The sequence below is a fragment of the Talpa occidentalis genome, unplaced genomic scaffold, assembly GCF_014898055.3.
Source record: "Talpa occidentalis isolate TD23 unplaced genomic scaffold, MPIMG_talOcc4v2.1 talOcc4.8, whole genome shotgun sequence".
Classification (NCBI taxonomy): domain Eukaryota; kingdom Metazoa; phylum Chordata; class Mammalia; order Eulipotyphla; family Talpidae; genus Talpa; species Talpa occidentalis.
Window position 1 is genome coordinate 106,556,304 of NW_023605194.1, and position 24,523 is coordinate 106,580,826.

General features: G+C 37.8%; 1 protein-coding gene across 11 annotated transcripts in view; it reads left to right on the forward strand.

Annotated features, from left to right (window-relative positions):
• Positions 1-24,523, forward strand: part of SH3D19 (SH3 domain containing 19) — a 135,951-nt gene that overhangs the window by 109,439 nt on the left and 1,989 nt on the right. For 5 of the 11 annotated variants that reach the window (XM_054690484.1, XM_054690482.1, XM_054690477.1 and 2 more), the window contains exons 11-20: positions 783-1,047; positions 3,381-3,449; positions 7,248-7,320; positions 8,580-8,710; positions 10,510-10,568; positions 12,852-13,054; positions 13,520-13,572; positions 14,648-14,834; positions 16,305-16,402; positions 19,693-21,563. In XM_054690484.1, coding sequence (XP_054546459.1) covers positions 783-1,047; positions 3,381-3,449; positions 7,248-7,320; positions 8,580-8,710; positions 10,510-10,568; positions 12,852-13,054; positions 13,520-13,572; positions 14,648-14,834; positions 16,305-16,402; positions 19,693-19,809 — 1,255 coding nt within the window. In that variant the 3' untranslated portion in view covers positions 19,810-21,563. Of the gene's footprint in view, positions 1-782; positions 1,048-3,380; positions 3,450-7,247; positions 7,321-8,579; positions 8,711-10,509; positions 10,569-12,851; positions 13,055-13,519; positions 13,573-14,647; positions 14,835-16,304; positions 16,403-18,520; positions 18,965-19,692; positions 21,564-22,475; positions 22,680-24,523 lie in introns of those variants that run through there. The other 6 variants (XR_008550041.1, XR_008550040.1, XM_054690478.1 and 3 more) reach the window with 6 other exon arrangements.

Here is a 24,523-nt window from a genome sequence, read left to right on the forward strand (position 1 = left end):
CTTCTTTCTGAACCTAAGACAGTTCTTCTGGAATCTTCTGGAATGAATACACACGCTCACACATCTCCATACACATTCATATACATACACACTCCTGGTGATGAAAAGCAGCCTGGTTTCTGGCATTTGCAAAAGGGAGACTAGGCTTCATGATCTCAGAAGTGACCTACCCTCCTGTGTCCAGTGCTATTTGAAAAAAGAAAACTAATGCCATCAGAAGGCACTATTGGTTAGAAATTACTTTTGTTATAGGGATTAAGGAAAGATTTTCAAAGTAATAGTTGTCCTGTCTCATTTTCAGAACTAGCTTTCTTTATATTAAATTTAAATTACAGTTTTAATAATTCCTGTGACATGAATATATTAATGTTCCTTTTCTAATCATGTTCAAGACCCCATCATATATACATTGATGTCTTATAATAAGCTGCTCATCTCAAACTTTCATAGAAAGTGGTTAGTTTCCTGAAACAGTCATGGTGTGTTTAAGAACCAAAGGGACCTTGGAGAGCTCATGATAGTAAATGCTTGTTTGTCTTGAACTAATGACTCTAGTGCAAGATAAGAGAAGGCCGAGCACCATGGCATTTCCTCCAGTCATATCATGTTTAGTGCAGCAGTCATTTGCTCAAAAATAGCATACCTTGCATGTCTGAGTAAATTATACTATACTAGCCAAAAGCTGTTGTGTGTGTGTGTGCGCGTGTGCATGTCCTAAGAAAGGACAAAACAGAACTTAATGTTGATCAAACACTGACTCCCAGCTGCCACATTGATTTCAGACCTGTAAATGGAAAAGTCATTCCAGCTCGACAGCCACCTCCCAAGGGGGCTCCTGAGAGACCGCCTCCCCCCAAACTTCCTGCAACCAGAACATCAAATCAAAAACTGCCTTTTAGTCGATCTTCTTCTGACATGGATCTTCAGAAAAAGCAAAGTAGCTTGGCATCTGGACTCTCAAAAGCCAAGAGTCAAGTCTTTAAAAATCAAGATCTGGTGCTACCCCCTCGCCCCAAACCAGGACACCCTCTCTACAAGAAATACATGGTAAAGTTAGCTTTTAAAAATGTTTATGATCAAGAACTTTGCCTTAAAGTATTTATAATATCCACTATTCCTTCGAAAAGATGATAAAACAAATGTGAATTTTCTCTTTGACCCTAAGATGCTTTAGATAAACAGGCCATAATAAAACCTTCTGTATTTCTCATTATTAGGAGAAATACAGAAAAATGAAGCAGAACAGGCAGGAATTATAACTTGTTATAATTGGAACTTATATTATAACTTGTTAAAATTATAACTTGTTATAAATGGAAACTCTGAAAAACCTGACCCAGTAGATTATACTGATGGGAGTAACTGGCAGATTTTATGTTTATATCATTATAATTTATATCTTATATAAACTGGCCCATGTAGTAAAAGTTAAAATGACATAGATAGTTCTTATTAAGGTGCATGGTTTTCCCTCATTTTCTTTTTTTGTAAACCTAATGCTCATGGTTCATTTAATAATTACCACTTAGAAGTTTTCATCAGTGTGATAAGGACATCCCAATATTACCTCAATTAAAAATGAAAAAATTTTAAATATCAATATTGTGTCAAAAATGAAAATACAGAAATTTTCATTAATAATTGCGATGTTTTGTTCTCTTTGAATTTTTTTCTTATCATATGACCTTATTAAACCTTGTCTCCATTTCCCATACTTGAGAACAGACTTGATTTGCTCTCTGCCTTGGCTAGGGTAACCTGATAAATTCTAAAACAAAAGTGGTAAGAGGAGTAGGACTGTTTGTACTTTTTAAATAGTTGTATGACTAGAGTCTTAATGAAAACAGCAATTAATAATTTTATATTGTTCAACATTTCCATCAAGCCAGAAGTTATTTTCAGTTTAAGTTATATGAGACTTTTTCTTGAATCCTCTTAAGGTCATAGATAGGAGAAAGGAAGTAGTAGTATATTCATATATATTCATATTAATTTAAATTAATGGGATTTTGATTGCTAAAACCCCAGGTTCTTTGGGATAGGTTATTTAAAAATAATAAATAAAATCAGTAGCTGATGTGTTGAATATTATGAGCTAGATAGGGTTTGAAGCCCATTATATAAAATAATTCATTTATTCCTGACACTAATTCTGGAAGGTATTACTATCGATAGTAATATAGACTAATATATACTGTCTAGTAATATATATTATCTATATTATATCTGTTATAAAGGTGAGGAAAATAAGACACAGAGAAATGAACTTGTCCAAAGTCACAAAGCCAAGGTTTGAATACAGATCAGTGAATTCTAAGGCCATTCCCTTAACCATTATCTCCTCCTATGAAAATAGTTTTATTAGTTATAAAGTTTCTACATGCTTTGGCCACCCTATGTTAAGAGCCTTATTCAGGAGAAACCAGATTTTGCTCCTGGTTCTTAGCCTAGCCATTTAATGTAGTAAAGCATTTGCAGAACTCAAGATTTATCATTTGAAATAAATTGAAAATCATGATATATTTCAAAAAGAGTATACCTCATTATGAAAAAGAAAAAGTTCCTTAAATCCCTCATTTTTTCTCATGGCTACCCTACAATCAAATTGCTAACCAAGAATCTGGGTACACTGGGAGCCGCGAACTTTGACAAAGATACTGAGAAGCAACACTACACCCTTCATTGTGCTCCCTGAGTGACCCAGGGGTCCAGGCAGCCTCCCTTTCCTTGTTGGAAGTCACCTTCTATGATCACATTTCCTGTGTGTGTAATATTATAATCCAGACCTGCAGACAAACTTATAAAGACAGGGAACAGCATTCCTTGGTAGGGTGGGATACAGATGTAAAAACCATCTATGATCAGAAAGAGCTGAATGGGCCAGGAAGTGACTAGGGTCACATAGCAAACACTTGGTAGCAGAGAGACTCTAGAAGATTAGACTCAGGGCAGATGGGAGCAGTCAATCGGGCACTCCAGAGGAGCCACCAGTCCCCTGTCAGTCCTCAGAAGACAGCTGTTGAGATCTCTGACCCAAAGACACACCTTGATGAGCTGTGAGCTCAGGCTCTTAGTAGTTACCTTTCAGATGCCCAGGGTCTTCGTGGTCCCGTCCTATAGAGGAGAACTTCCTGGTTGTGGGTGTTAAAGGGAACTTGGGCCATACCCAGCCTTCTTGTCCTGCGGCCTCACTCCACACCCCTAGACCTTCATTATCCTTGAGAATGGCAGGCCCAGCTCGAGAGCTTAAGGATGGCAGATAAAGAACTTGCTTCTTGAGAAGTTACACTTTAGGCAAACATTCCCAATTCCCCCATGTGACCAGCAGTGCCGGTGAAGTTTATTTGGTTAAGAATAATCCTTTTTGGTTTACCTTTAAGTTGTCTGTGCCTCGTGGAATTGCCAGTGAAGACATTGTCTCGCAAAACCCCGGAGAACAGTCTTGTAAGGTAAAGTAGAGCTCTTTCTTTACTGATTAATGTAAAAAATTGCTGGCCTCTGTTACTGCTTTACACATTATTAAATGCTTTAGGCTCCAAAGATTAAAATGTGAAAAAAGTAATAATGTTTTATTAAATAATAATCGCTTCAGAGAGTGGTATTGTACCTAACCATGTGGAGATGTACTTGTGACACTGAAGCAAGCAGAAAATAATTACTTGGAATGCCAAAGGGAGAAGGCACTGGCAGAGTTCACCTGTCTCAGATTAAGATTATCATCCTACTTGATGAACATTTTAGAAGCAGACCGAACGTAAGGAATTAATATTGCACAGTCCTCATATCACACTTGGCAGCACATTTCATAGAACTATTAATTATATCTCATCTGCAGATTTTTATTAGAACGTTTATTTTAACCAGAGTAAAAACTGCAATAGCATTTTATTCCATTTTTCAGTATAAATTACTTCTAAGAGACTTGCTGCTGCCATATTAATCACATTGATACACAGAGTGGCTACTGTGTGTTCTGCCTTCTCACCATGCTGACTTATAGCAACCAGAGCACTTAGCCGTTAATTTTCAACTGTGAGAGCTGTTTATTTATTATTATTTTTTAAATAATGTAAACATGTTTACCAAAGTTCCAGAGATTGGTTTTCTAGCAGAATGGGTAATTTATTTTACAGGGGGCCCTATAAATGTTAAGTCTTACATTAAAAAAAACCCCAACACTTTTAAGATTTAAGCTTAGTGCAAACCTCGTTTCTCTGATTGTAGCTCATAAAATCATGCAATGAAATGAAACAATCTGAATTTGCAATTTAGGTCTAACAGATTTGTGGCACCTGGAAGAATGCTTTGATTATTGAAGGTCATCTGTTTAGCCAAAAAAAAAAAAAAAAGGCATTGAACAATTTATAGAGGTATATTTTTATAAAGGTTTCTTAAGTTATCCATTCAAATTTTCACCAATATTTAATGAAAAATTATACGCACCAATCATTTAACTCAAGTAAAAGTATTTGGTTTACCATTTGTCCTAGTTTTCATAATCTAGTCCAATCCTTTCTTCTTAGATGGCAGTTTATCTTTTGACGTTTGCTAAGAAACTAAAAATTTATATTTTGGAGAGAAAGATGTGTATTAAACTAGTTGTAGCTGAAATATTGAAAATTGTAACTTTAATTCACACAGGGAAGGGTTTGGTCCTTGTTTTTTCTTTGCTTTGATAGGACATTATCCATTTGTCACCAATGCCCTTCCTCACTCAGAATATACTGGTGGTAACAGCAGGAGCTGTGCTACTGAAAAGCTTTCCTTGATGAAAAATAGAAGCTAAAAAATTAGAAGTTATTTTTTTATAACAGTCCAAAATTGTTTCCACCTTAAACGGTACCTGTTAAGCAGTAATCTTGTATCATAGACTCACAGAGAGGTGACCGCCAGGGGCCAGCCACTGGCAATTCTAAAGTAGAAGCCTCCTTTATGGGTTTCTGTGTTCAGGGGGAGCATTGTGTTTTCTAGAAAAGTTAATGTGTGAAAGCCTAATTTTAAGTTACAAATTTCTAAAACTATGTTCTGTTTTCCTTATTAGACAGAAAATATTGAGCATTATCAGCTGAAATTAAACTGCTACATAAGTAGAACATGGGGATGCAGATTTGGGCTTCAGGGAGAGGTCCTTCTGCTACCTTAGGCAGTTGTTTAAATGCTCTAAACTTCATTTATTAAATGTGTGAAACAACCCTGACAGGGTTGTTTTTAGAATTTATATATTGTATGAGTCCGTTTATATAAAAGTCCAAAATAGGTAATCCAGAAAGTAGATTAGTGGCTGCTAGGGTGGGGCATGGTAGGTGGGGTGAGTGATGGATGACTGCTAATGGGTGGGGGGCTTCTTTTGGGAGGTGATACAAATATTCTAAACTTAGGTGGTGGTGATGGCTTCACGATTCTCTGAATATACTAAAATGATGTACCTTTTAAATGGGTAAATTTTATGGTATGAATTATATCTCAAAGATGTTTTAAAAATTAAATGAGCTAATTCATATCTATAAGGTGATTAACACAGTGAGAAGTGCATAGCAAGAGAACAGTGAAATACTGCTATTCATATTACTCATTTGTATTAGCAATTACTGTCATATTAGAAAACGCTTCGAAATATATTAGATTTACCTACCGCATATCCACTGTCGTGGTGTGGTGTAAATTGAACTGACCCTATGGCCAACTCTGTTAGCTTGTTCAGGACAGGTTGATGACCACACTGCCAGGAATAGCCATGCACTGAAGGCAGAGTAGGGACATTAATTAGGAGGAAATGTGACTATCCCACCTCTTCTGCCTTCCCCAGCCTGGTCTTATGATTAGATCTTTGGTCCATTTGGAGATTCATGTTTGTGTTTGGTGTGATACAGGCCTCTGGTGACTATTTTTTCCCAGTGGATAGGCAGCTAGCCTAACACCATTTATTGAGTAATCATTTCTTTTTCAGTGGATATAAATCAGGAAAATGAAGGATGACCACTCATACACACATACAATATTTTGTATAAATAATGATTTTTGAAAGCCCTCCAGACTTAAATATCGCACAATTCCTTTCTGCAAGCCCCGAAATTCCCTTGATGTTCATTTATTGAGAGAACAACACTGAACAGCCCCTAAGGAAATGTCAGAGTTACTCTGGTAAGCTAATTGAGTAAGGAGCCATTAACCATTGCCTTCTTGATCTAAATTAGTTTTGGTTTCCCTAACACAAGAGAATGCAGCTTGCCTCCACAGGCACAATCTTTGGTTGAAGCAAGTGAGACTGAGAAAAGAATCAGACAGAGGTGCTGTGAGATGGAAACAGAGAAAGTGAACTGAATCCACAGAGCAGTCTAAGCAACCCATGGCATGCATCCTGGCCCGAGAGCAGTGGTGGGCGGCTGTTCCCAAGGGAACAAGAGTCATTGGAGGAGGTGGAAAGACAGGATGAGGCACAAGATCAGCATGCCTTTATCTCACAGGTTGGCCAATGTTGAAGAATCTTAGGTTATAATTTCAAATAATCTTCTCTAAGATTTCCTGATCATGATGATGTGGATAAGCCTGCATCTTCATGTAATGAACTAAAAATAGCAACTGCTTGTCAATAGGAAAAGGTTATTCTTTTCTAGCTGCTGTCTTCTAGCCAATCTAGACAGTTGGCTCAATGGGTAGAGAATATTGAATTCTCCATTCAGATTAAATAAAAAATCAAGGCCAAGCATGGGAGGCATCGTTGGCTTTCAAATTAGAGAAAGCATTCAGTTAAGTGGTGATACATGAAATGGAGTTTCCTTTCTGTGAATTATACTTCTGTGGAAGTTGTTAGCTCTTTTCATTAGGAAAGGTAAGAACTTTCTTCTTTTACCATCTTTTCCCCCTAAGGCTCTGTTTTTAAGGTTTAGTCCTCATCATAGTTAAACAAAAAAGCTACCCTTGATAAAAGCAGAGGTTAAAAAGCCACTTCTGGTAGAATGGGTACTGGTTAAAGAAAAATAGTTTAGTAATATTTTATTCTCTTGGTTTAAGCTTATTTCAAGGGCACTAAGCCTGAACATTATTGCTGTCCTGCTTGGCAAGGACACGTGCCTTCTCAACTTAAGGATTCCCTTGTTTGACTAACCTGTGTGGTTTGCATCTTGTACTCTTAATGTAATTGTGTCAGGAGGACTCTAATGAGAAAAAAAAAAATTGATCTCAGAGTAAGTGATAAATGGCAACATCTATCCTGCATACTTCACTCACAGCCCTGTTTTCCCCCTAAGGAGCCAAGCCACGCTCAGAAGCCTGCTGACAGGAGCACTCCTCACGCTGTCGTGCTTCATGACTTCGCAGCAGGTAAAGACATAGATAATGAGGTGGGCGAGCCCTGGGGTCGAGAGCAGTGCTCCTCCCTGGGCTAAGCTCTCAAGGACATCCTTCCTTATCCTCTGTACCAGCAGAACCCTGGACTCAAGGGGTCATCTTATCCATCACCCGGCCACAGAGAGGCTCGATTGTCCCCCGCCTTTCCCAAGAGCATAGCTGCATACCCCTACCTTTTTTTTTTTTTTTTTAAAGATTTATTTTTTATTTATTTATAGAAGCATTGGGTACAGTCAGAAGCGCGGGAGGGTGAGAGAATTCACCAGAGCCAGAGCGGGGAGCAGAGCAGGCAGAAGGACCGAAGTACACTGCTGAGGGGAGCAGCGGGCGGCAGGAGAGGTCTGCGCGCCATGTGGGACCCTCCTCCGGTGGCCGGGGAGCAGCCAGGGATCGAACTGGCGCTGCAGAGGCCGCGGGCAGCTTCGCAACCCAGCGCTCAACCGCTGCACCACCGGGGAGGCCCTACCCCTACCTTTTAAATATTGTGTGAGAAAGAGAGGAGAGAGTGTCCCTTGCAAATGAGCAAATAACAAATTGCCTACCAGCTGCAAACTTTTAAACTATTTAAAAAATCTGGGCGCCAATTAGTATTTATAATGAAATTAATTCTAATAAGTGAGGTTGCTTTTCTCTTAGTTGTAAAATCTACACACATACCTCAGGTATTACTTATGATATGAAAATATGAAATATACATTTTTTGTAACCAATTGTTAAATACCTTTTCTATCTGAGGCTACACGTAAGACTCCTAATTTATTTATAACCACTTTTTAATCTACTTGGTAGACTGATTTTATTTTCATTCAAATGTACTTGCCAAAGAGCTGTACTCCCTCAGTTAATATTTTGTGATTGAAATTTTTAAACACGATTGAGAATGATACAAATAGCATTATTATGTCTATGAAAGCTACCAGAGATGAGTATGAATTCAGCAAAGGGTCTGCCTGGACACAGTGGCAATCATAGCACAGTGCAGTGTTTTGTGTTTAACCATTTCCTATCAGTCAGTGTGAGTTAGATTACATGATATGGTCTTAAAAGAGGAAGCTCTTAACAGCAATATCCCAGAAAAAGAGTATTTCTTAAAGTCAATTTTAGAAGTATGATCTGTTCTCGGAGGCAGTAGGATATATTGCCTCAGTAGACAGAACTAAATGCTGTTTTGTGCTCTGTTTTAATCAAGTCTATAACCAAGATAATTCATCAGACATAATTTTATGTTACAGAACAAGCTGATGATTTGAACCTCGCTTCTGGAGAAATTGTTTATCTTCTCGAAAAAATAGGTACAGATTGGTATAGAGGGAAATGTAGAAGCCAGACAGGTGTGTTTCCTGCCAACTACGTCAAAGTTATTGTAAGTGGGTCCTGCTGCTTTAAATTGGTCATATATTCAGTGGGTTCTGTGTTATTTGCAGATTGGGAAAAAAATAACTGGAAGATAAGATTCTTAAATTCTAGTTCTCGTTCTCCTATTAATTTATCTGGTGTATGGAAAACTCAAAAAATAGAGGTTTAACTAAATAATGGATTACTATTATCTTTATGGGGTATTGGAATTCTATCTGAAATCCTAAGGTGAAAAGTTTTTACAGGTCAGCTGGTGAATCTGCTATTTTTGGAGGGCTGGTAAGCACTTAAGGATAATGTTTATTCTTTGAAACACTTAGTAAACAAGAATTAAATGGTGCTAGGTTGTTCTGGAAGAATATTCTCTGAGGCTATGGTACTGCTTCTCCTTTTCTTTGAAGCATATCTTAATTTTTGTTACTTTCATCCTTTCCATTCCCAATTCTTGTCATACTTTAAAAAAAAAAAGATTTGGGAATGCTAATGTATTTTCATTGGAGCTTGTCATTCAAATTGGGAAAAATATTAAAGCCTCAGAATTTTATACATCCTCACAGCCTAACTTGTGAAAGCAAAGCCATATGGGAGAGCCCTAAGTGCTACACCAGGTGGTTATGAAACATGGAGATAAAATCAGATTGCCACATGCACATTTATATCAATAGGGTGAACATGACTCAATTTTTTATATAAATTATTGATACTGGAACTATCAATAAAGCTGGCTTAAATGGTTGAACATTATAACAGTTTATTTGGGAGGGAAAAAGCAAATAAATTTCTATTACATCTTTAATGTAGAAAACTAATATAACAGAAAACCTGTATTTTCGAATATAAATGAGTTTGAGTCTCTTGAATTACAAAATATGGGTCTTAAAAATTGTCTAGTGTATATATATGCCCAGATTCTTTGGAGAAATCCAACCACATTCTCTAAATTAATATTAAGAATAATGTTGGTTTTAGCACTCTTCCTCATTTTTCTTCTGCCTAATGTAGCAGTACTTTAAAAAGCACAATTACCACACTGAAATCAGTCACACTGACTCTGCCACATTATTGCTATAAGTGTTATTTCTGTGTCTACAAGTTTAAAAATTGTTTGAAAATTTCAAACTTTTAGAATTCATCAAGAAGGGTGCTGATCTATTTAATGTAAACCTCAAAGCTTTAGGTAGTTTTCAGACTTAGTGCATTCTGGTTAAATATTTTATTACAACCCAGTTGACTGTGCCTTGTGAAGGTATTGTATGTATAAAGTGCTTGCCACTTAGTAAGGTGCCCATTGGGTGCCAATTCTTTTCACCTTCCCTTTTTCACATTGAGGAAGGAAAAGAAGTGTCCCAGAGTTAGGACAATGGAGAGAATCCACACATTTGATTAAAATGTTTTATTTTGGGGTCAGGCAAGTATTGCAGTATTCTGCCAACACTTCGAGTAGTTGCGGTAGTGGCACAAACACCTTCTGACTGGTTTTTCTCTAAAGTCCCTCTCATCTGAAGCTTTCAATGTAAAGAACATGGGATAAAGAATATTCCCTCATAGGTGGGATGATAGTAATGTGCTTATTCTAGCAAATGAGAGAAAGATTGATTGGCTGTTCAGGAAAGCTACTTCACGCATTTTTTTTTCCCCAAGACCCACATGAATTACTTATTTTTATCACTTATGATACCACTTAGCCAGTGTTACTTCTAGCTAATTTCAGTCATGCATTTCCCAGTGACTTAGCCTTAAGTTTATTTACTGAATTCTGGGAAAATAAAAAAAATACAGTTGTTGCCTTGATTTTGTCTTTACTAGATTGATGTTCCAGGAGGAGGAAATGGGAAAAGAGAATCAGTGTCATCCAATTGCATTAAGTAAGTCTTGTGTTCTTTTGTACAAAATACAAAGGAAACTAGTGTTTCTATTATAAAGAATTACCAAGCATAAACGATTTAGCTATGTGATTATTCAGATTGTCAGCTTATCTCTTTAATTATGAGGGAAATTTTACTTGCTTATAAAACCAAGTAGACTAAAATTCTGATGAGAACGTGACACACTGACAGAAGCTGCACGCCAGCTCTCCATATCACAGGACGTGCGGACGCAACTCAGTCTGTCTTCCTCCTGCCATCCGGCCTCAGCTTGAGCATAACTGGGACCATGGTCTGGCATGGGGCTTCTGCTGTTTACCTACCAGTGCATTTTGAAAAGGTCGAAAATAGTTAAATCTTATAGAAAAATGGATCCTATAAAAACTGCTATATATATTGTTTTCTTTCTCAAGAGGATCTAGAAGAAAATAAGGAAGAATTAAGTCAGGGAGACCTTCCTTTATTTCTAAAGACCTTTCCAAGAATTTATATACACTTTTATGGATCATTGTAACTCCTTTGTGATTTAAAACACTGCCACAATGCAACTTTATATTCTAGTTAAATGAGCAAATTAATAGAATTCACTACCTGCTCAAGACTGTAAACCTGTCTTTGAATAGGTCAGACATAAGGAGATGATGCTCCCCGAGGACATTAGAAAATAAATGGAAAGGTTATTCACAAATAAGAAAACTTCTGATGCCACAATAGTTGAATTCTGTTTCAGGTTCAAGTTTTCTCCTGTGTTTAAGGAGTGTTTACTGTTCAGCAGCTTGAATTTAAAGTGGGCTTTCATAGCTGTTGGTCCATTCAGCTGAGTTCAATCAGAATTTGTTGGGAACCAGGACCAACCTTTTCTCTTCAAATAATTGCTTCTTCTTAGCCTCTTGGTATTGAAACTTCCTTTCTAAGACCTCAAATCAAAGGTTTGGTATTAAATCATGACTTCTAAAGACACAGTTTTATCTCTGCTTTTATCTTATTTTCAGTAAAAATTGCAGATCATTTAAGGACTGTTCTAACACTCATAAGTGAAGTCCTTTTAAGGGAGATACAAAAATCATTTTTAAAACAACAGTGGTAGTTATAAAATTGCTTCTTGTAAGATGATAGGCCAATTTTTTGTTTTCTTGAAATGTGTCAATTTTGAAGGCCTTTCCCTTACTTATAAAATTTATTGATTGACCCAACATTTATATTGAACATTGACTCTGCCCAGCGGATGCCCTTGTGTTCTGCCATAGAATATGATGTCTTGCCCTGAAATCTCAGTGTTAGCATGCCTAAACTCAGTGCACTGATGACTCAGTGCATGGGTCTGAGGGTTGAGACTCAGCAGCGGTTACATGGCTTAATGATACAAAGACCTTAGAGACTGCATGGAGAATGGGGAGATTCTGTAATGCAGCAAAGGCTTGTCAAAAGCATGTATACTCACTGGGAATTCTGCATGTACTCTGTGACCTGGACTTTATTCCTTTTCTTATTTTCTTTTATGTATTTTTTACATCATTTTTCATTTTCGCACAATGTATGCATTTTCATCTTGGTTATAGTCCCTGTGCAATTCCCACCCTACCCCCTTATTTTGACTCTAATCCCTCTTCCCCCACCCCCCGTAAATGTCTCTGGTTTATAGTTGCTTGTTGATTTTGATTTTTACTTTATTATAATTAGCCTTTTTCCTGGTCCCTTATTTAGGTTTTCTAAATTCCTGCTATGAGTGAGACCGTCCGGTATTTTTCTTTTTCTTTCTGGCTTATTTCACTGAGCATGATCCCTTCTAGCTCCATCCATGTTGCTGCAAATTGCATGAGTTTATCTTTTTTTTTTTGATTGCTGAGTAATATTCCATGGTGTATATGTACCACATCTTCTTGATCCAGTCATCTATTTGGGGCATTTGGGTTGTTTCCATAGCTTAACTATTGTAAATAGTGCTGCTTGAAAAAATAGGGGTACAGGTGCCCTTTTGAATTAAATGATTCTCTGTCCTTTGGGTAAATACCTAGGAGTGGAATTGCTGGATCACATGGAAGCTCCATCTTTTGCAGGTTAAGGAACTTTATTTTTTTTTTGAATGAATAGGTTCATGTCTGAAAATTAAGGACCATCTAGAAATGTAGTTTACTCTTTTTCATGTAAAATTTTGAATTATGTCTAGTATGTCCATAGTAAACACAGTATAAATCTTTATCAAAAGATTGAATGAAGGTTTTAAAGCATTTTGAAAGTTGGTACTGTCCAGTTTAACCCACAAATGTGACCTTCTTTGTTCAGAGGTTCAAGATGTATTGCTCGATTTGAATACATTGGAGACCAGAAAGATGAGTTAAGTTTCTCAGAGGGTGAAATTATTATTCTTAAGGAGTATGTGAATGAAGAATGGGCCAGAGGAGAACTTCGAGACAGAACTGGGATTTTCCCCCTTAACTTTGTGGAACTTGTTGAGGATCAACCCACCTCTGTCACAAATGTTTTAAGTGAGTATAGGGAGTGTGGTTTTTTATTATGTCCTGTCCTAATTCAAATAAATAGAATACTAGGATAATATTTAAGCTACGTAGTAATCCACATTGTCAATGCTAAGATAGAAAGAAAGATGACTTTAAAATGGTAATCTTCGTGAGGTAGTTATTATTATAATTTCTCAAAGAACTGGTTTTGGTATTATGGGCAATTAGCAATCGCTTCATTATCAGAAATGGCAGACAAAACATCAGACTTTTAAGTAGAAAGGGAGACTAAAGAGACTATAACTAATGTCTATCCTTCTTTACAATAGAGGGAACAAGGCCAGAGAGGGTTGTGCTCAAAGTTACATAGCTACTAGTATTTGAGAAGACTAGTCTAGAATCTCACACTTTTTTCGCTCTCCTTCTGTGATTTTTCTCCAGTTTTATGTGGTTTTTATATCTAAAGTTTTGACTTTTTTCCCCCTAATGTAGGCACAAAGGTAGCCCTGAAGACCAAAAAAGAAGATTCTGGCACAAATTCTCAGGTAGGCTGCTTTCATAAAAAAACTGCAGTGAAAGCCAAGTTTTAATTCTGGAAAGAATATTAAAATCACGGCTATCAAGAGAAATTTTAGGAAATCATTTTTCAATTTATATAGCAGATGTTAAAAATAAATAGTTAGGTGGCTAATATCTTTTTAGTATATAGAGCTCATATAAGTGGAAAGACAGGCAAACCCTGATAGAAAATGAGGAAAGACACATGTGACTAGATAATAAAAGTGACAGTAGTATAGACTACTGAGACTAAAAAATATATAGCCTTGCTAGTAGTCAAAGAAACGGCTTGTAAAAGCAGCATTACAACACCAATATCTGCTTCCAGACTCCTGTCCAGTTAACAAAGATTCGGTACAACAACTCAACAATAAGCAAGTTAATTGTAAGTTTATTTGTGTTTTAAAAGAGAAAGTGTAGAGATCATCATTTATCACCTTAAGAAAAGGATAAAAAAATTAGAAAATATTTAGTAATAAAGGACCAAGATTAGGGATTTTTGTTTGCCTGGTGTTTTGGTTTTGATTTATAAGCCACCAATTGTTGACAACTTAAGATGGGGTAGGCACTGGCGTTCCGCAAGCATTATGTCATTTAATCCTCATAGCTGCCCTAATGAAGCTGAAACCCAGAGAAGAGGTGTTGCCCATTGTCACCCAGCTTGGAAGTGGCAGAGCTGTATCTAGAATCCAGGCCTATGTGTCTCCAAGTCTTGGCTCTTCAAATTATCATTATCCTCTCCTTCCTTTTGAGCCTCTTCAACATAGGACTCTTACAGATCATAACTAGAAAAAAAAGATTTTGGTTAAACATTGTTATCCTTTAAAAGCAGAAAAGCCATAAATTTGATCCCAACTGTCATTTAAAATTATATGTTAAGGAAAAAGGCATTGGGAACTTTTATTTCTGAAACTTGATAGCAACAAAGTGTTAGGTAATTTAAAGAAGCTTCAGGCCTTGAAATGTTACGACCCCTCAGCTCTCTTCCTACCACTTGTAGCTTTATAGAATGAATTTCAAATAAAATCTCATATTTCTTACCAAACTTCTGATTTGTGGCAGGCTAACTGTCTGTCTGGAGAATGGTGTGAAGCTCTTCACAGTTTTACGGCAGAGACCAGTGACGACTTATCTTTCAAGAGAGGGGACCGGATCCTCATCCTTGAGCGACTGGACAGCGACTGGTACAAGGGCAGACTGCGCGACAGGGAGGGCATCTTCCCAGCAGTGTTTGTGCGACTCTGCCCAGGTATGTCAGCTACACGACATGACGACTCCTTTCCAAAGGGATCCCCACACCTTTGATATATAACAGGCCCTCAAAACCTTTGTTTCATTCTAATCTGATGAGAAAAAGCATCAGTTCCAACGGGGACCACTGTCTGTGTGGAGTTTGCACTGTCTGTGTGGGTTTTCTGCAGGTGCTCCAGGTTCCACCCACATCCCAAAGCAGTGCCCATGAGGTCTCATTGGCGCGTCTGAGCTGTCCCAGTAGGAGTGTGTGTGTGTGATGTGCCCTGAGATAGAAGGGTGGGGTCCCACCTTCCATCCTGTGTTGTTGAGATGGGCTCTGAGTACCAAAACTTGAACTGGAGGGCCTCCCTGGTGGCACAAGGGGTTAAGATGCAACCTGTGAAGCAATCTGCAGCCGCTGCAGCTCAATCCCCAGCCAGGGAGCTACCCACATAGCGCAGCAGACCTCTCCTAACTCACCCGCTGCTCCCTCAGCAGTGTCTTCGGTCCGTCTGCCTGTTCTGCTCCCCGCTCTGTCTCTGGTGAATCCTCTCACCCCTGCCCCACACCTCTGGCCTGTACCCCAGTTCTTGTATGCAAAAATAAATAAATCTTTAAAAAAAAAAGAACTTGAACTGGAATAAATGGGATGGAGGATGAATGAATGAACTAATGAATGAACAATTGTTGATTACTGGAAGTTTTGGGTCTTTATTTAGAAGTTGGGTGATTTTATTTTAAAGATTTCTTTTTATTTATGCATACAAGAACTGGGGTGTAGGCCAGAGGTACAGGGTGGGGGGTGAAAGGATTCACCAGAGACACAGTGGGGAGCAGAACAGCCGGATCTACTGAAATACACTGCTGAGAGGAGCAGCAGGCGAGACAGGAGAGGTCTGCTGCGCCATGTGAGTTAGCTCCCTGGCCAGGGATCAAACTCATGAGGCAGTGGCTGGCGATAGCTTGATAGCAATGAGCAATGCCACCAGAGGGGCCCTGGGTGATGTTTTTGTGACAAAAATAGGCCATAAGAAATTTTGTTTATGGTCAAATTGATTTTTCAATGTATATCATTTCACTTAAAGTTGCGGTTTCCGAGAACCTAGCAGTGTTGCGTGAGGACTTGCTGATTATTCCTTTTCCCTCTCGCCAAGCCACTTTAAGTCACTGCCTGCATCTGAAAGAGTTGGTTAATGCAGTTGTGCAAACTCCCTTCATGTATTTTGTTGGAGTTATGGGAGGGGAAAAGATTAAAATGCTATCACTTAACAATGGCTAATTTTGTCTACTAAATATATTTTTTAGTGTTTTTTTTGTTTTGTTTTGTTTTGTTTTTCCCTGCTAGGATACTATCCTGCATCATTTTGCAAGTTAAATAATTGAAAAATATTTTCTTCTGGGAATGACAAGGGGATTTCTTACAATGTTTGATTTTTGTTTGGTCCAATGTTTTTCTGACATATTTGAATTTTTGTTGTCTTCACAGCTGAGGCAAAAAGTATGCCTGCTTTATCACTGAAGGGGAGGAAAGCGAAAGCCCTATATGATTTCCATGGAGAGAATGAAGATGAGCTTTCCTTCAAGGTCAGAATGTACAACTTTTTGTAACTGCAATAAGCAGCTGTAAAGTTTGAAATGTCTTTCTTTGGAAGGTAGAACATTTGGGTGGGATGTAGATCATTAGCTAAGAATGAACAGATCTTAGGCCATAATCCCAAAAGAAGGCAAGAAAGTGAATAAGGCAAGTGTAACTTATAAGGTATTTAGGTCCTTAAACCTTATTGGCTTGATAGCCCCACAATTCCCGAACTAATTCTTTATCCCTGGGCCTTTTAGCATCAGATCTCAGCAATAGTGTGGTTTCATTTGTGGACCTAGTAAGGGATGACTCTCCACATGATGCTGGCAGCCCACAAGTATCATGTCTTTACATGAGTGGAGAAATCAAAAGGTCCCTACCTCGGGGACACATTGCCACTGCAGCACTCGTGACCCTGGACTCTTGTCCCTAACAACAAGACAAGATCTTCCAGAAATGGCTCCTAAAGATTAAACTGCTTTGAAAAGGAATTTTTAGACTCCTACAATTTAATGTTAATCATATTACTTCATTGAGAAGTACCTCTTAGATTTATTTTTCACGTAAAAACAGAGTATGTCCATGACCCTGTCTGCCCAGGCCATAGTTGGATCATGGGCAGAAGAAATCCCTCAGGGTAGCACTTGGCCAGAGGAAGGAGGGTGGTTTCTCAGCCACTGCTGTCAGAAGAGCCTGTGTCAGACAGAGGTGAACTCTCCATTGTGGAAAGGTTCAGTCAGGAGGAGGGAGGCCACAGAAGGGACTGAAGAAGCACCTGAGTGGGCATGAGTGGGCAAGATGAGACTAAAATAGTTGCAAGACAGGCAGCAAGATGAGACTGCCCAAACAAAGTTTTCACCTGTCTAGAGCAAAATGAAGAAAACAAGGTCATTTGTATGTGCAGGCTTGTGGAAATTCATGGCGATGTATCAGAATAAGGTTGCTGACTTTCCTATTCTGTGATCCAGTTTGCCTTCTGAGAATTTCTTCTACCTTTTTCAAACAAAAATATCATTTCTCTGACAAAATACTAGTAAATTTTATGCAAAATTATAATTTGATCATCTCTGTCAGGGTTTTTAAATTTTTTATTACTTTTTTGTTCTCGTTATTGAGGTAACATTGGTTTCCAACACTGTATATGACCTAGAGGAATAGGTTCACACCTCCTCAGATACATGTTACCACATCACTCCTATCAAGTTTTTATTTAAATAATGGTTTTTGAAAAGATAAAAATAAATGTGCTTGATCCCTAAAATCTGAATGTTTAGAAACTATTGCCCTAGTACTTTTCAGTCTTGAGAGTTTAGCATCTCAAAATTCATTTTTATCTTGACATAAAATGTTACTGCAAGTGAAAACTCTGGACTCAAACGTTTAAGATGTTATATTTGCCTTTATTTAAGTTAGGTCAATAGAAATAACAGAATTCACATTAGCCTCCAAAAATAGGTTGGTTCCATTTTATAAATAACTGGCTATAAAAATGTTTCTAGAGTTTTCTAGTTAATAAGTTCTGTCCTTTCAGTAGTGTTGATAATGAATATTTTATTAAATATTCACAGAATAATAGTAAATACATTTTTTATTTCAGAAAACTGACATGTACAGATGAGCCAGAGCTCAGAAAATAGTTTTACTAAACCAGCATATTATAATTTAGAAACTAGAGGAGGCCTCCCCTGGTGGTACAGGCGGTTGAGCGCTATGCTCTGAAGCTGTCCGCAGCCTCTGCAGCGCAGGTTCTATCCCGGCGGCCGGCGAGGGTCCCACATGGCACGCAGACCTCTCTTGTCTCACCTGCTGCTCCTCTCAGCAGTGTTATTTCGTCAGTCTGACTGTTCTATTTCCCACTTTGTATCTGGTGAATTCTCTCACCCTCCCGCACATCTGGCTTGTATGCCGGTTCTTGTATAAATAAATAATAAATAAATCTTTTTTTAAAAAAAATAGAAACCAGAGGAAACTTATTTATAATAGAAATTTTGAGTAGCTAGAATTTTTAGAGATTTTGGCAGAGTAAAGTAAATTAATGACATTAATGCTGATAAACAGCCTTTTTATTTCCATTTTCCATAAAAAACAGTCTTAAATCAAATCTTTTTTTTTTTTTTCCCCAGAAGGCAGTGTATTAGGGCTACAAATACATTCATTTGGCTGATGAAGATATTTTAAAAGTAGCCAAGGTCATTTTGGACCATTGTAGAAATTAAATTCTAGGAAATGATTACAAAACCATGAAGATCAAAATACTCTTTGGATATAATTTCAGAAATTATGTCTACCTGTTGAAGAAATTATAATTCACACATAAGTGATGCGCGGTCCTTCAACTAACCTGATGTGGCTAAGTCAGTGCTCTGAATCAGGTGAAGCTCCTCAGTACAGAAGGAATACAACTTTTACATTGAGGCCATGGAATAGTGGAATAAAACAAATGGTGGAAGAGAAAACTATTTTGTGGAAGAATGACTGTAGAATACAAAAGATCCACAAAGCCTAGTGGTTAGCACCATAGGTCCTGAATCGTCCTTGATTTGAATCCTCTGTCATTAAGAGACATGCAACAGTGCACAAGTCACTTAATCTCTCTGAGCTTTAGTTTCCTAAAGAAATCTATTAAAAAGTCTGTCTCTAAAATGGATATTAATAATACTTCCCTCTAGGGCTGTGGTTGTTTAAAAGCATTAGTTCCTATAAAGTATACAGAATACAACAAGGCATCCAGTAAGCATGTGACTCTTTCCCCTCCAAGTCTTTGCTTAAATGTCCCCTTCAGTGAGGCCTTCCCTAACTGCCCTTATGAGTTAGCAACCCAATCCTTTCACTTTCTGTCCTCCTCTGCTGCTTATGTAGTTGACTTCCCACTCTAGAATGAGATCTCACTCGTTGCTGTACCCGTAGTGCCCAGAACAGTGTTGGACACAGAGGGCATTCAACAAATAATTTTTAGATGAAAAAAATATGTATATGTATGAGTATATATATATATTATATGGTGGATGGTATTGTTATCTATTCAAGACGAATTTTAAATTAGGAATGGTGAATTTTGGAGACACAGTATAAGCAGAAAATAAATTACAGCAAGGCTGACAATGGTAAAGGAATGGACTCTGTGAAAAAGAGGCACACGAGCAAATGGCATCATCAGGTATAGATTGTCCCTCTAAGCAAATCAAGATAAAGGAATTATATAAAACAAAGATGACACCCGCCTCTTCGGCTTTGCTGCTCACCATGCTTGTATTTACCACTAATGAATGATTATTTCCGATTCCCTTTCTCACAGGTTGGAGATGTAATAACAGAGCTGGAATCTGTAGATAATGACTGGCTGAGCGGAGAACTAATGGGAAAGTCGGGAATATTTCCCAAAAATTATGTTCAGTTTTTACAAGTCAACTAAAGGTGAAGCTTGACTGTGTTCCTTGGCACAAGAACTCACTTGAACTTTCACTTTGACTATCAGATTTGTTTTTGCACTATTTTTTTAAACTGATAGACATGCCTATGCTATACGTGGTACACAGAATTTCCTGAAAGCAGACAGCATCTAGGTTTTGCAGTTAGCTTTCACTCACAGTGGAAACATGACCAGGGAAGCCCACGAGTCAGTGTTCAAGGGAAACGCTACAAGGGCCTGGAGGGCAGGTGCACCCTCCCCAGGGACGCAGGAGCTGAGGGAAGCTTACGAGCTGAAGTGGCACTGCACATCTGTTTTCATCAGCACAAATAACCATGCTTCTTCAGTTTCTGCTTTCGTTTAAAAAGAGGACGTTTGATAGTCTACCTGCTGAAACTATCAAGACATCATTTGGTAATCTAAATTTCATTTTTGATACTCAGATTAATTTTAACAGCTTGAGCGCATTATCCTTGTTACCAGGGCAAAGACTTGCTTCGGGAGGGGTAGTGCGTGGCCCAGGTGGAACCTCTCTAGGCACGTGGTGAATCAGGCCAAACGCTCCCTGTGTTAGTGTTTCCTTTGTCCAAGTATTTGATGTGTCTTAGTCAGAAGAACCAAAATCATCCTGAAATGTCTTGCTAATACAACTAACCCTTCCACATGCCTGCTGTACTTATTTTTCCCCCATGTATACTTTATGTTAACAGGGTTTTTATAAAGTACATTTTCTGAATATGCAATCATTCTTTTGACAATTACTGGTACCCAAAGAAATTCATTTTCTTTGCATTACCCCAGTAATATATAAAAGCTGTTTCTTGTAGTAGTGGTACATTAGGAATTACATGTATCTCAAAAAACGGAGCAACTGTCAAGGTAGAAAACTGTGCCAACCCCCTGCGGCCCATCTCTTCCCAGTATAAGCAGAGTGAAAAGATAATTTAAGAAGACTGAAGGCTGTTACTTTTTTTAGGTTTTTCCTCTTAGCTCAACCCATCCCTACATAATTATTAGAGTAAATAAAAATCCACTTTCCTACTTTCTCCCGTTAAGCATTCCAGGCTTGAGACAAAAAGTGGTTCTTGATGTGACTCAATCAATTACACTTCGTGGGCAACAGCCCAAATAGGTTGAAGACAATCTTCCAAACAGATCAATGAAACAGAATTTCACTGGAAATGTAAACCACTTTCCCAGCAATGCTCACAACTTCTTCTGTTTTTGAGAAGAGTTTCAGATGCTTTTGTTACTGTTTCTCATTGTCCAAAAAGTTTTAGGCAGCCAGAGGTCAAAGCCATGAGGTGAGCACCATGAGGAATGCAGTTTTACTTCGCCTTTGATAACGCTCATCTCCCAGTCACATGGTTACACTTCATTTTGGAGGACAGAAACTGTTTCTTCCACATGTTTTGAGTAAAGAAGACAATATAAAGAAAATTCTTGTCAAATACTACTCGAGTGATTTCATGAAAAATGGATGATTTGAAACGTTTTCTCAACTAAATTCCCAGTTGCAGAGAGCCATACAAAGCGGGGGCAGAGATGTAGGCAAGCTGTCTGGAGTAGGACGTGAGGTGTACTTTTTTGTCTGTGTAATTTTAACATATTAAAGATTGTGGATACTTAGCTTTATTGGAGAAAAATATCCCTCTTAAAATTTGACCTGTCAGCAGAATGATAAGTGCAATAGTTGTAAATCTACTTGACGCTATAATAAATTGAACTGAACTTTTCAATCCTTTTACCAGACTGGGTTTTTTTGAGAATAGAGATGCTATCTTACATCTCTAGTCTTTTGCAACATGCACACGTTGCTTGCTTGAGTGTATGGGTGGGTGGGTGGATGGACGGATGGACAGATGGATGGATGGATGGATAACTCACATGTAGCAATACTATCTTAGATTCACCAAGATCAATATCTCGCTTCTTTAATTTGTAGACAAAAATCTTTATTGAAACAGAATTCATTATTTCGTTATTTTATGTCATTTCACTTCACCGCACTAGATGTTTGACTTGCCTTTTATTTCCCACTCAACTAACCAGAAGTCAGGTGAAATTCTGAAATTGCTACTCTAAACCTCCTCAAATTAGACTGTGAGTCCTTTTTCTTTGTTGGGTTAAAACTACAGAAGTCATTTAATACATTAGTCATATCCTTTTCGACACTAAAAACAGCAGACTTCTTAAAAAGGTACCCCTGTTTATATGACTAGAAGATTGATGCAATAATCTCATTATGCTCATGTAAATAACAGGGCTTGAAGGTAGTCTGAAACATTTATAATGAATAATAGTAATGGTAATCTTATAAAAAAATCAAAATCTGTTAGAACTAGCATGTGGGAAAAAAATCATTTTGTTATATATCATTACTCTTAACAGTCACTATTTAGTTTTGTTCATTTTCTTCAATTTAGATAAACCTATCTAGAGGAAACAGTGATGGATATATGGGCTAATTATAAGGAGATGTGTTCGCTTTGGTATAATCATAATAGTCTGTTCCTTCTAATTAATGTCAAATGCACATGGGCCATATGATTCATAATTAAATCCCACTTTGAATGCCATTGAATGAACTCTTTTTAACAGTGAATATTTTCAGAAGTAGTAGGGAATCATTTTCTAACCTATACCTTTCTACTTCACTGTAATTATAGAGGGACCAAAAATACAATGCCTAACTCAGAACAACAGCACCATCTAGGGGCCTCTCTCCTAATTGCATGCTCATCCTGTTAAAGCACAGAAGAGAGTCCGCAGACCAGAACTCAACCTGCAGAGGTTAAATGATTTGCCCAAGGTCATACAGGTATGGCAGAGCCTAAAGCAAACCTAGTTCTATTGATTCCCAATCCAGTTCTTTTTAAATTTGTTGTACTAAAGTGATACATTTTTCTTTAGTAGTTTAACAAGTAGAATTGATGTTTTATTACCCTGTAAAAATTGTGTCCACTCAGATATATTTATGTTTAGAGTTGCAGAGAGCAAATTAAAGAATTGTGTTTATTTCTTTCAAGAAGAAAAGGAAATCCCTGCTCAGCTTCTCAGTTTTATGTAGATAACTTGTACTAATGTTACCTAGAAACTCAATACATGAATTGATGTATTTTTGTGTTTAATAGGAACATATAAATGTTGGGAGCATCAGATCTCAAAAAGTTTTGTCTGTAGGACTGTGCTCTTGATACCAGCAGAGACAGTGGCATCTTCTCTTTAGACATATGAAATGTCAAAGCTATTAAAAAATCAACATGTAGTGTTGTTAGAAAAGAATATCCATTCATTTATACAGAACAGTTCTTGAGGAAGGTGAATGTGGGGGAGCAGGCAGAGGCCAGCATCTTTGCTGGTCAGGAGAACCTGCTTGGGATATGCGAAGGTCTAGGTATCCACTGCAGTGAGAATTGGGGCACCATTGAAGAACAACGTAATAGCACACTAAGACACTGCCTCTCTAAGGCCACTTGACCGGACAGTTGCTCCAGTGCAGGTGTATCAGACTGTCCCTCTAAATGGTGTTGGACACTTCTGTATCATATTCTACTGATGCACACAGGGAAGGACCACTTTATAAAAAAGCAGGAGGGTAATTTGATGAGACCATAGAAACTGAGTACCTCAGGGAAGATGAGAATCAGGATTATGCTCTTGAATAGGGCTGCTGAACACATACACGTATCCAAAGCACTACACATTTGGGCTGCTGAGAAACCCAGAACAGGAGGGGAAAGAAGTATATCTAGGTTTGTTTCCAGACCTAAATGGATTTGAAGGCTGAGCTGATTGAAAGCATACCCCAGAGTGGGACCAGCACTAAAATAAGCACGTTCATGGCCTAACTGGCCGAACTCATATTTTAAAAAGTTGGAGGAGTATTTGCATGAAATGCATAAATGGCAAATCTATACTCCTGTAAGTTTTGACAGTTGCATACACTTGTATCATCATCAGTGGATAATACAGAACATTTCCATCACCCTAGAAGGTTCCTCATACTTACGGCCTTTCCAGGCAATCGCCACTCTCCCTGCTTTCCACCTCAGCCTTGCGCCTGCAGCGACAATCACTGTTCTGACTTCTGTCCTGCAAGATTGATTTTTCCTGTTCTGGAACTTCGGAAAAATGAAATAACATAGAATTTACGCTTCTGGATTCTTTGGCTCAACACCCTATTTTTGATATGTATCCATGTTACTGTGTGTGTTAATAGTTCATTCCCTTATATTACGCAATTTTTCATTCTTATAAATATACCCTAGTTTTTTATTTACTCTCCCTCCCCCCCCCCGTTTTAGCTATTAAGAATAAAGTTGATGTGAACATTCTTTATTCCCCCAGCTTTAATGAGATCTAACTGACGGGTGTAAACATCGTTGAACAAGTCTTTTTGTGCATATAGAATTTCATTTCTCCTGTTTAAATACCTAGGAGTAAAATAACTATGTTTAATTTTATTTTTAAAAACTGCCTCTTTTCCAAAAGTTGTTTTACCAAGTTATACTCAACTAGCAATATTTGAGCACTCCTGTTACTCCACATCCTTATCAGCATTTGGTTTTACCAATCTACTGATAGTGGCAATTTCAGACACTACATGAGTTTTTCACAGAAACCTTACAGAAGTGCAAAGAGACTTCTAAAAACTCATAATACCTGCAGTAATTTCTTGATCTTAATTTCATGAATGATCTTAGACATGAAAGTT